This window comes from Galeopterus variegatus, unplaced genomic scaffold, assembly GCF_000696425.1.
Source record: "Galeopterus variegatus unplaced genomic scaffold, G_variegatus-3.0.2 Scaffold6549, whole genome shotgun sequence".
NCBI lineage: Eukaryota > Metazoa > Chordata > Mammalia > Dermoptera > Cynocephalidae > Galeopterus > Galeopterus variegatus.
In genome coordinates this window covers 114330-126256 of record NW_007732660.1, presented here as the reverse complement: position 1 = coordinate 126256, position 11927 = coordinate 114330, and the positions used below count along the sequence as shown (strand labels likewise).

At 45.8% G+C, this 11927-nt stretch overlaps 1 protein-coding gene across 1 annotated transcript; it reads right to left on the bottom strand.

Moving 5' to 3' along the window:
- Positions 1-376: 376 nt before the first annotated feature.
- On the bottom strand, positions 377-10598 carry LOC103606398 (protein EFR3 homolog B-like; the record flags this gene model as incomplete). Its single annotated transcript, XM_008590999.1, has 4 exons — positions 10547-10598; positions 9972-10048; positions 8711-8838; positions 377-527 (listed from the first exon to the last, which is right to left on the bottom strand). Coding segments are annotated over exons 1-4 (408 nt in total), but the record flags the coding sequence as incomplete, so codon positions are not given.
- Between the last annotated feature and the right edge of the window lie 1329 nt (positions 10599-11927).

Here is an 11927-nt window from a genome sequence, read left to right as displayed (position 1 = left end):
ATACCCAAAGGAATGGAAATCATCATGCCGAAGGGACACCTGCCCTCCCATGTTCACTGCAGCTCTACTCACAATAGCCAAGATATGGAACCAACTAAATGTCCATCCACAGATGATTGGATAACGAATTTTATTTTTAAAAAAGCATTTTATTATATATTTATAGAAATTATAATATACAAATTATATGTTTATTGACATGTTTATTATTTTAATGAAAAAACTAGACACCCCTTTGTTCACACAAAGGGGGACACTAAGACAAGCAGTGTGTTGTCCTCAGGGTCAGAAACCACATAGAAACCTAGAGGTGCCCCACTCCCAGTCCCCCCAGATACTGGCTGGGAGACCCCGAGCCCCCTGGGCTGCTCCTTACCGAGTTGGTGCCGAGGATCTGTAGGTTGGGCTTCTCCGACTCCAGCAGCTTGGCCACCATCTTGAGGAAGCTCTCCACGAAGAGGTTGATGCTCTGGCAGTGGCAGGCCATGAGCAGCTGGTCCAGGGCCTCCATGGCAATGCACACGTACCTGGGGAAAGCAGCACCCTGTGTCACAGACCTTGTGCCCCTCTCACCCCACTGCCTGGCTGGGGCAAGCACGGTGTCAGCGTGGTGACCCCCCAGGCAGCATCCGAGTGATGACTCCTCCACACACTGCCACTGTCTGGGTGGCAGTTCCCACAAGTGCCCACTCCAGCCCCAACCTGAGAATCAGGATGAATTACCACTGGAAGGGGGCCTTCTCCAGCCCTCATTTCACTGAACAGGAGGACAGAAGAGATACCATTTCATGAGTAAATACAGAGAGGATTGACTGCCGGAAGAGCAAATTCTGAACCAAAACCCTTTGAGACAGGAGAATTACTTGATCCAAGTCAAGAGGCACACCCTGAAGAAAGAAAGGCTCTGTCCTAGTTAGTGTGGGGGGTGTCAGCACCGAGAGGGCAGTCCTTCAACATAGAAGCCAAGAGGCTGGTGGATGAGAGAAATACACACGTATCTCCTCTAAAGGGGAAAAAACCCTATAAAGACATCATGCATGATGTCCCATGAGGTTTCCAAAGAAGGGGAAAGATGGTTCTAGTGGGGAGGAAGTCCAGAAGTTTATGAAGAATCTGAGATGGACCTGAGGACCAGCTAACTGCAAGAATTAAGGAATGTAAAATTTGCAAGTTTTGTATTTGAAAACCTCAGAAGTTCTACGATGAAGTACTGTGCAAACAATACGATTGACAGAATTACTACGTTTGCGAGACATATAACCCACCTAGGGAACAAGATGGACAGGACAGAAGCCTAATAAATTTTTTTTCTCCTTATGAAGAATGTGCTCCATGTGAACTCTAGATCCCTAAACTATTTAAACAATTCCTCTCAAGTCTAAAATCTGAATGAACACCTTCAGAAACTAGGGATATACAACATCCAATGGTGAATAGCTTACTAGTTAAGTCAGCCTCTGTTTGCTTTTTGACAAGTAAATAAAAACTTCATTATTTTTCAAGCTAAGCCCTAATAACTTCTATCCTGTATTCGCAATTCTACTCTCAGGAGCAGCAAAAAAGAAAACCACACCTCCTCCTGCCTGCCGGCCCTTCAACCACTTAAAAATGACAATCTCTTTCATTATTCCTGCTCTTTTCTTCTCTGTGCTATGTCCAATCCCTCCCAAACCAGCCTTCACAGGACAACCGCAAATTATCCCAGTTGTTGTCTTCCTTGATGCTTCTCTTAAATCCCAAGAAAAATACCAAGAATCAAATTCCTACTGAGAAGTAGACATGCATCTCTAAGTCAAACTCAACATTTGTTCCGTGATAGTGACATAACTCACGTCTGTTTGGCTAAGGTATACAACATGAAAGATACATCCCCCACTTCCAAAGCATTTGCATTCTAAAGAAAACAGGGTAGCCATTCCTAGAAAAAATGTTTTTTAAAAAAACTTGTAATGAATAAGCTGCTGTAAATCTGTCAGAAATTATTTCGGTTAAAATCTTTGCAATTTTCTTTAAGGACTTAGGTTTCTAGGGCAGAATTCCAGGTGTCTCCCCTAAAATCTGTCCCCCTTTCCCTAGTAATTTGGAACTTTTAGCTGTGCATGTGGCTGCTCACTAGGGACGACATTTCCCAGTCTCTCTTGCTGCTAGGAGAGGCCACATGACTAAAATGTTGCCATTAAAATAAGGGGAAGTGATGTGAACAACATCAGCACCTCTTGCCTGTGAGACGGGACTGCCCTCATGTCCTCTCTTTTTTTCTTCCTGCCCCTGGGAAGTAGCAGCAACAATTGCAGACCTAGAGATGAAAGGCATGAGCTGAAGATCCCTGAATGACCTCATGGAGCAGAGCCACTGGCCCACTCAAGACTGTTTTCAGGCATGAGAAAAAAACACTTCTATACTGCCAGAGCCACCGTCTTTTTGAATCTTTTTGTACCCTAAATAGCATGGGCACCTAATAATCAAATTAAAGAGCGCTTTAGAAACCTGATGGTGCAAATAGAGCTGAATCCTGAGTGATCCCAAGCAAGTCAAGTGACTGACCTCATAGGAAAGAGAAGTAAGATTGGAAATGTTTTGTGTTCTGCTAGAGGTGAGATCATTGCAAGACTTCACAGACTCAGCGTTTGGGCCTATGTATCCATCATAGGGTGGTGATCCTTTTGTTGTCAAGTCATACTATGGGGAACAAAAAAGTACTCCCTGAGACAAAGAAAATACATGGGAGGTAAAGTAAGCAGAGAACTCCAAAACTTACCTGGGGTGGCCAAGGAATCAGGTTAATGTTAAGTCAAAAGCACATAGCAAAAAGCCTCTCTTACAAGATTGCAGGAAAGCTGTCACCATGGGCTTTTAAAATATTAAAGTTGCCTGAATCCCTAAAGTCAGGTTCACAAAAAGATTTGTTCTTTATGTCTTGATTCAAATTATATCTATCTTTGAATGTTAGACAGATATAAAAAAAATTCTTGATTAGTCTTCATCTTTTTTTTTTTTAAACAAAGTTTGGGTAAATAAAAAGAAAGCACAAGAAGCATGACTAAATGACAATTTTTGGAGCTATCCCAAGGCCACAACACAGGCTCCATAATACTTCTTGGGGCAACTGCCCAATTTCAGATATTGTACGGTCCAACTACCTCAGACATGAGCCAGCTTTGCAAATCCAAACATATAAAGTAACAGCAGTCATGATGTCTTCCAAATTTTTTTTAAGACATCGAATACCCTTTTTTAGGTACCCTTGAGGTAACATCTATGGTAAGCAACCATAAAAAAATAGCAAAAAAAGAACAGCTTGTATATTCTGAAATTTTCCTTTTAATAAATGTTTATTTCTTTTATCTACATGAGCCAAGTTAATTATTAATTATTTAATAGTATTAAATAAAATAAAAATAATATTAAATATTATTAAATAGTCATCTCCAGGTGCATTCATAAATGGATCATGCCATGCTATTCTCTACAGTATCTTTTAGGTATGAAAGCAGCACTGGGTCTTGAGCTTCTTTGGTGAATGGGAGCCCCGGGCTCCCTTCCTCCCAGCTACTCCCGGCTCTCTACAGCCCTACCACTTGGAGGCTGTCACAACCACAGTCCAGGAAACATCCATGCCTTGCATAAACCAGCATGTTTCATGTCTACTTTACAGGCTAGTGAAGCAGGCTGAATCCTGCAGGGTTGGAGAAGTGGACAGGCTTTCCCTGAAGAGAAACCTGGACACATTCAGGCAGCCACCCATGGCGGATAGGACATGAGGGTAGGCAGAGTGGAATTTTCTTAGGAATCATGCTACTGTATGAAGGGATCAGCTGGCATTTCCCCATCATTTTACAATTAAAATGAGGTAAAGGAAGGGGTGGGGTGGGGTTAGGCAAGAGAAGAAACTATACTGTTTATTCCTCTTCCTGCAAAAAATTCCAGAAAATCCTGATAAGGAAAAACCATCTTTTGCTAGGGAAAAAAACAAAAAAACAAACAAAAAAAAGCTACTGACCAGGAGTAGAAATGTTGGTGGAAAGTGAAAATTATAGTAGAAGTAAAACTGAAAAGTTGAGAAGTAGAAAAAGTATAAGGCCCCATCCTTTGTTCCCCATCTGATCCCAATACTAAGGATGGAATGATTGTAATCATGAACCGTGACTTTCCAAAGTATCCTAGAAAATTAGAAGTCAATGGGTCCTTGAAAGCCCCTAGTCCAAAGCTCTTCATGTTTGTCCTGTTTTATCATAACCTCCCCAAGTACGTCTTTTTAGGCCTATACTCTCGAAAGGAATAGAGCATGGGATTCTCAGGGTGATGTCCACTCGACAGGGTTCAGGTCAGAAGGTTACTATCATCAGAGATCTGATCTGGGGTTGGTCTCCTGGAAGGGCTCCAAAGTAGTAACAGGTCTGGGAATCTGACCTGGCCTAACTTGGGTACTTGGAGCAGGATGGGGGAGGAAGGAGCTGGCCCACAGGTGAAGGCAAGAGCAAATGACAGACCCAGCAGCAGCTGACAACCAAGGGTCCCAGATGCACTCCAAGGGCTTCCCAGCAGATGAGGAGGGCAGACCCAGGGGATCCGAGATGGACTGGGGCTCACGGGCAGCAACGGAGGCCAGGAGAGGACACCTGGCAGATCATAACAAGAGGAACTGAATGAAGGTCAGCAACCAAGACAGAGGTGAGGTGTAACAGCTGAGCAAAATACACAGAGGGCTTGGTGCCTGTATTGAGTCCCAGGATAGGAGGCTGCTTCTGCTTGAACATCTCATGCTCAGTCAGAAGTGCCCCTAGGAACCAGCAGAGGTGCTGAGCCTCCAGGAAAGGAGGAGCAGGATGCACAGTCTGGGATCAGACAGTTGGAGAGGAAAGGCAGATCCAGGATCAGGGGTTAAAATCAGCAGGCAGGAAGAGGGGGGCATACTAGTAGGGCCAGTCATTGCCCAAGAATCACTTAAAGAGCAGTGGCCTTGACAAAGAACCTCTTATTCTGGGCAGTTTGAATATATTTGGTCAGCCCATTCCTGGAAAGAACCTTCTGGGTTTTAGAAGCCCAGAAGCAGGTTGACCTCGGCTAAGGAGGACCTCCTCATCCGAGGAGTTTGTAATATCTCTCTCTGAAGGGTCAGCCCATCCTCCAACCAGGTTCAGGGTCCTTCTGGGGGATGTGTATCTCTTAGGGGCCCCCCTGAGGCAGCTCCGGGGCCAGTGTCCTCTACCGTCTTTGGCATGGGCGTCTCCATCCTCCAGGGCTCCGTCCTGGGCTGGGTAGGAGATCCAGCACTGGGGATGCTGACAGTGTCTATCATGGCATTCTGCACGCTGTTAACGTTCAGTGGGCATTGTCGGCTGAGCCCATCTCAGCCAGCGCCCCCTTACCTCCCCTGCTCTCCCATTTCTAAGGGTGTCCTAGCAGTTGTGCAGAACTGGAGAGGAAACACACAAAGAGGAAGGAGGAGATCATGAGGGATGCTCACTTTTTGCTGCCCTGCATATTCACTGCCAGGTCATATTCCATGCCAAGGAGCGATACCTTGAGATCCACATCTTATCCTCTCTCTGCCCACATTTGGCCACCCCTCCCCCATGGTAAATGCCTGTGACCCAGAGTCCACACACAACTGGACTGGGTGACCATGCAGGGAGGCAGAGGGGCAGAAAGAGGGTGGTTGAATCACTGGGCCTAACAGCCAGGGTTCCTGTCCCTATGGTCACACCATAGACACAGACACCTGCACCATGGCAGGGAGCACAGCCCTGCACACTGTCTGCATGTGAATACTTTGCTCTTCCAACGCTGCCATCAGTGATGAGGAAGACTGATGATGCAGGTGGCTTTGGGTAAGGAAAGACAGGGAGGGTGAGGAGAGAGAATGAGAGGTCAGATCTAATAGACTGCTCCTCCCCAAATGTTTATGATGTAAGCCCTCAGTGAGGCCTTCAGGCTTTAAATGTTTAGATGCTGCAATGGCTATTTTTAACAGAATGATACCAATTTTGAATTGCAGTACTAAGGGCAGCGGAATGACTCTAAGTGGCTCTGCTGGCTACAAGACATATTTATTGAGAGAACCATTACTGCAGAGAGGGCAGGCAAAATTAGTATAAAATGCTTAATGTTATAGCTAGCATATTAGTTTTAGGTTCGGCCTAGCATAAAGTCACTTTTACTTGTTTGTGTGTACTTCACAATATGTCAAGGCCCTTTATATAATCAGCATGCACAGCATATTCATGCCCTTTTTACTGAGCATGAACCTAATTTTATTGTCATAAAAACGTATTGGTTTGGGTCCTGCTTTTACACCAGCAGTAACTTGACCGAAGATTTGCTGGTGGGTCCTGGGCTTTCTGGACCTCTGCACCCTGCCAGCGCCATACAAATCTTCTTGCTCTAGTTCAAGGCCTGCTCCATCTTCCCCACCAGGAAGAAGGAACCTTAGAGGGTAGGGGGCTGATGGCCAGTGGGGGGCAAGCTCATGGGGGGTCAAGGTGAGAGGGCACCACAAAGGCCCAGAGAGCCAGGGGGATCATCAGCCAGTCCATCTGGAGTGGGTCCGCAGTAGGCATGGAGGCTGCGATGGCCTTGGCTGGAGTAGGGACAAGTTGTGGAAGATCCCAGCAGTCAAGCTAAGGAGCATGGGCTTTATTCTAAAGGAACCAGGCAATTATAGCTTCAGGTCTATATGCTGAAGGTCATATCCAGCAGTATTAACCTGGAAGGACTAGAACAGGAAAGATGGGAAGCAGGGAGACAATTCTCAAGGTTACCTCCATGATCTGAACTAAAAGAGAATAGGAGTCTGAACCAGGTGAAAAGTAGGAGCAGAGGAAATAAGGAGACGGATATAAAAGACTGTGGAAAATGGAACCAAGAGGACTCAGGAACAGCTGCCCTAAAGCTCCCCAACCGTCAGCGCCATTAGCAATGCCACCAGGGATGTCTTAGAGTCCTCTCAACCCTGAGCCTCTCTGAATTGTGGCGTGATGGCAGCATAGCAAACACAGTGTGCCCGGTTCTATCCACTGTGGAAGTAACATATTCAACAGAGAATATGTAAGAAACACACAGAGAAGGTGAATAAATGTCAAAACAAAACGAAATGAAAAAAAAAAAAATCACACTGCTCACAAAATGAATACTCTTAAACTGTATATTTGTCTTTACTATATTTTCTAGCCATTGAGATTTTTTACTGTTGTTTATCTTTTAAGTTGACTGTAAATACTGAATACATCATTATGCATTCTGTCTTTCATTTACTTTAGGCATTTTCCATACTATATGGAAAGCATCTTTATAAACATTACTTTTATTGACTAGATATCATTTCATCAAGTGGTATACAAAGGTACTTCAAAAAGTTCACATAAAAATAGAATTCAAAGGTAATATGAATCTTTCCATGAACTTTTTGAAGCACCTTTGTACATCATAATTTACAGAACTATTATTCTCTTACTACACATTCAAGTTATTTCCACTTTTTCAGTATTGTAAAAAATACCACAATGAACATCTCTGTGTGTAAAGGTAGATTGTATTTAAGATTAATTCCTTGGGATAGACAAATGGAAATGGAATGAATAGGTCAAGGGGCGCAGGTGTTTTTGAAGCTCTTGACACATATTTCAAAATTACCTTCTACGAAGTTTCAATTTGCACTCCTAGAGTGAAAATTTCTCCCATTTTACCATCTCTTGATTAATACCGGAAATTATATTTACTTTTGTGTTAATGTGATAAGATGGTATTGTAGTATTTCAATCCACACCTTTGATTACAAGTTTGTTGAATATTATCCCATGTTTGTTACAAGTTTTATCTCTTCCTGTAAATTGCCTCAAATCTTTTAGGGTCCCAATTTCCCCAATCCACACCCACCATGTGTTATTAGCTACTAATATATGAGCTATTGAATCCTTTGTCTTATTTTTTTTAAATACTTCTTTTTGTTGTCTGCCTTTTAAATTTTGATTGGTTTCTGGGCTGAGCCCGTGGTGCACTCGGGAGAGTGCGGTGCTGGGAGTGCAGCGGCGCTCCTGCCGCGGGTTCGGATCCTATATAGGGATGGCCGGTACGCTCACTGGCTGAGCACGGTGAGGCCGGTCTCAAAAAAGGACAAAAGAATAAATAAATAAATAAATTTTGATTGGTTTTTGACATCAAAATATTTAAATTTTAAACAGTTAATGTATTGATAGGTGATTTTTTTAAAGATTTCTTCTCTCTTCTAAACATATAAAGTCCTTCCCTCTCAGATTGACAAATGTTTCACTCAAGTGTGTTTTTAGTGGACAAGTTGCCCCAACCTTGCCTTCTCACTAGAATGTAGATGGCTCCTCCTTACTTTGCAAGACAGTAAGATGAATGGAACAGAATAGGTTTGATGAGAATAACACATTCTGGGGTAGGTTAATTTTTCAAGGCCTCAGACTCTGTGTGGGAGGGCTTCTGACAGAGACATGAGGGGTACACAGATGCTAAAAGGGGTGCTCGTAGGAAGCCAACATCCCCTCTTCCCAAATCTTCACAGTAGCATCAAATTTTACTCTGCCTTTGAGGATCACGTGGAACCCACCCCTCAATCCCAGTCCCCATTTCTCAGTCTGTTCGACAATCCAGTCTACTGTCATTTTCTTAAATGGACCCTATGTTTTGCCCTAACAATACAGTATAGTTTCTAGAAATCTCTCTCTCTCCTTCCCATTCTACTTACCCATATCGATGACGACCCACATCACGGATGAGCCTTTCAGAGAGGTAGGCACCAATCCGATCCAGCTTTTCTGGAGCTGAGAGGGCGTAGAAGGTCAGCTTCTCCATGTTTGTCTTCACCAAGCCATCCTGCAAAAGACGACAGTTCATGCTCGCCATGCTCATACCACGGCCAGCCGAGTTCAAGCCCAGAGCTGAACAGTAGGTCAATTTAATTTGCATTTACAGAGGGCCTATTATGCATGTGCTGGGCAATGTGCAGGACCCAAGGACACACAGATGATTAAAACATAGTTCCTGCCCTCCAGGGACTCACATCCAGCCCAAAGTGTGCTACCTATAAATAAGAATAGTAAGTGATATAAAATGTAAGAGGGGACTTCAAAAAGTTTGTGGAAAAATAGAATTGAAAGATGATATGAACCTTTCCATGAGGTTTTTGAAGATCTCTCATATGTGTACATGTGTTGTATGTGTATATATACATGGATGTGTACCTGGATGTATGGGTTAGTGTACACATGCATACATGTGTGCATGTATGAGCGAATGACAAGGCTTCATTAAAAATGACTCAACTTTTAATATCCTACACCAAGATATGAACAGGAAGAAGGCAGCTGTGCAGCTCTTAGTGAATTCTCCAGAGGACGCTGGAAATGTGATCCTCCACTGCCCATCAAGAAGAGGCCATCGATTCCCAGAGAGCAAGTTGAGTACATCATATCCCGACATTTCTCAGACCACAACCCGTAAAGCAGCCTGACATGTGGAGCAGTAGAGCGGTGGCCTGGAAGCCAAGAAGCTAGGCCACCTCTGCGTGCACACCCAGACACCTGGCAGATACCAGAGGGACAGGAGAGAGATGCGGGCTCCAGGGCCAAAACCCAGGACAGGGGAATGCTCACACTGAAGAGCCGGCAAATGTGACCATCAAGAGGGTCAGCAGCTCAAGGAACTATCACCCGTAGGGGCCTTAGCGAGAAAGATGTCTCAGCTCTACGGCAATGGCCAAGAGCATGCCAATACCAACTTCCAACTCCCTTCTACAGATCCTGACTTCACAGAGACCGAAAGGTCCTCATCCTGCTGTGTGGGGACAGCAGCCACTCACCACTGCCCGAGGCTGCGGCCAAGGGTTCAGCTTGTCTGGGAAGGCCTAGTGGCCAGGGGCTCTGAGAATCTGCTGTCCCCACGCAGCAGCCTTTAGAGGCCCTGCCTGGACGGTGCAAGTCATGGTGCCTGCTGGAGATGTGACCCACCTCAGGATCCTCAGGGAAGATGTTGTCCACCAGCCTTTTGTACCTGGGGCGTAGGGCCCCACAGCAGCCACACACACCTGCAGCAGGAACAAGAAAAACCTGTGAGCAAAGCCTGTGGTCGGGCTGAGGAGACCCGGGAACCAGGGCCAGGGCCAGCGCAGTGTGGGAGGAAACAAGCCAGGCTGGAACGTGTCCTTCCCTCAAAGGGCTGGGTCCCTGTCCTGCCCCGGGGCCGGCGTCTCCCACTGCTCCCTACCCCCCATCCCAAGACAATTGCCATTCTCGCTTTGTGTCTTCTGCCTAGGGATCGGGCGCAGTGACATCTTCAAGGGTGACACCAGCAGATGGGCACCTGCTTGTGAGGTTGGGCCACAGTGGAGCATTTTGAGGGGCAAGGCTTTGTGGGTGGGAGCTTCTCTCAGGGTCAGGTGCTGCCCCCGCACACTCCACTGTCACATGTACACTCACGCGTGTGGCCGGGACGGGACTATAGAACCACCTCCTGCAGCCCAAGAATGTAACTGAGCATCCTGGGAAGACGGATACACCTTTGAGGGGCAGTTTCTCTTCCCTACCTGCCCCGTCATTTGCTCCAACTTCCTTTATTCTCTGCTCCTCCATCTCCATCTCCTTCTACCATCCTCCCCCCTGGGGCCATTTCCATTATAGAATGTTATGTGAAGCTATGATAAATTAACATTGCCATTAATTATTAACATTTGAAAACGCATCTTTAATGCAGTGTGACCGTGGTATTTGCAAGCTGCAGTGTTTTAGAGTCGGGCAGGGCCCTAAGAGCCATCCAGTTCATGGTTCTCAAATGCCAGCCCCCAGTGAGGTTTTCACCAATCTGTGGCAAAATGAAAAAACTAAGAACAACATGGTTTTTATAAAGTTAAATTTCTTCCATAGGGAAGACTACAAAGACTCCCTTCTTTATCTTTTGGTGCTATGAAGCCATGGTGTTAGGAAATCAACAATGACACAAACTTCAGAAAAATTAAAAGTTGACAACTCCAGGTGCCACCATTAGAAGGTGTCAATTAATAAAGGAAATCAAAACATCTGGGAACCATCTTTCTTCTTCAACCTGCTGCCCACGAAGGAAGTTTCCCTCACTGCGTTTTAGGCCAGGGAGGGGCCAGAGAACAGACAGGCAAGGGCCTGAGAAAGTTCACCCCTCCCCCAAAGAAGTGTCCCTTGATCCCCCCAATTAATGGTGAATTCTGTTTGTACAAGTTCTCTACTTGAATGCAAATGTGCCCTGGGAAGATTAAGCCTCTGGGTCATTGAGAAAAGAATGAATTGCTTTAGTGGGAATTACTTTAATCACACAGAGCTTTACACAGGGTGGAGAAAAGCTACTCTCTGGAGTTGTGACTGGCAAGGGTGTGGGGTAGGCAGCCCCAGAAGGAGCAACGAGCAGCAGTTTTGGCTCTCAGGGTGATTTGGGTATTGGGGAATGGGCGTGTCTTTGGAGAAGCCAAGGGGCACCCAGAGAGCAGGGTATGGATAAGTGATGTGGTCCCCCCGCCCCCACCACCATAGGGGTGGCTGTGTGCGCAGGGCAGGCGGGGAGGGCGGCCGATGGAGCCGGCAGGCTGCAAACCCAGCCCTCTAGGCTCAGTCTGGCTGCCCGACCACACTGGCTGGCCTGGCTTCTCCTCATCCCCTCCCTGCCCCTGCCTGGGAGACGGTGTTAGGACTCTGGCTGGTTGGCACTCAGGTTCTTTCTCATGGTGAGACAGCTCCCAAGGGACATGTTCCCCATCTGGGGCCTTAAAGCCCAGGATTGAAACCTGCCCAGTGCAGCTGTCAGGATGCCTCCTGCCAAGGTGCCCAGGTTGGGCACATTCTACGCCCTCCCACCAGTCTCCTTCGTCACTGTCCCTAAAACAGCAACATCAGTCCATTGCATTTTAAGGGAGTGAGGAAATAGAAACATGAAGAAGTCAG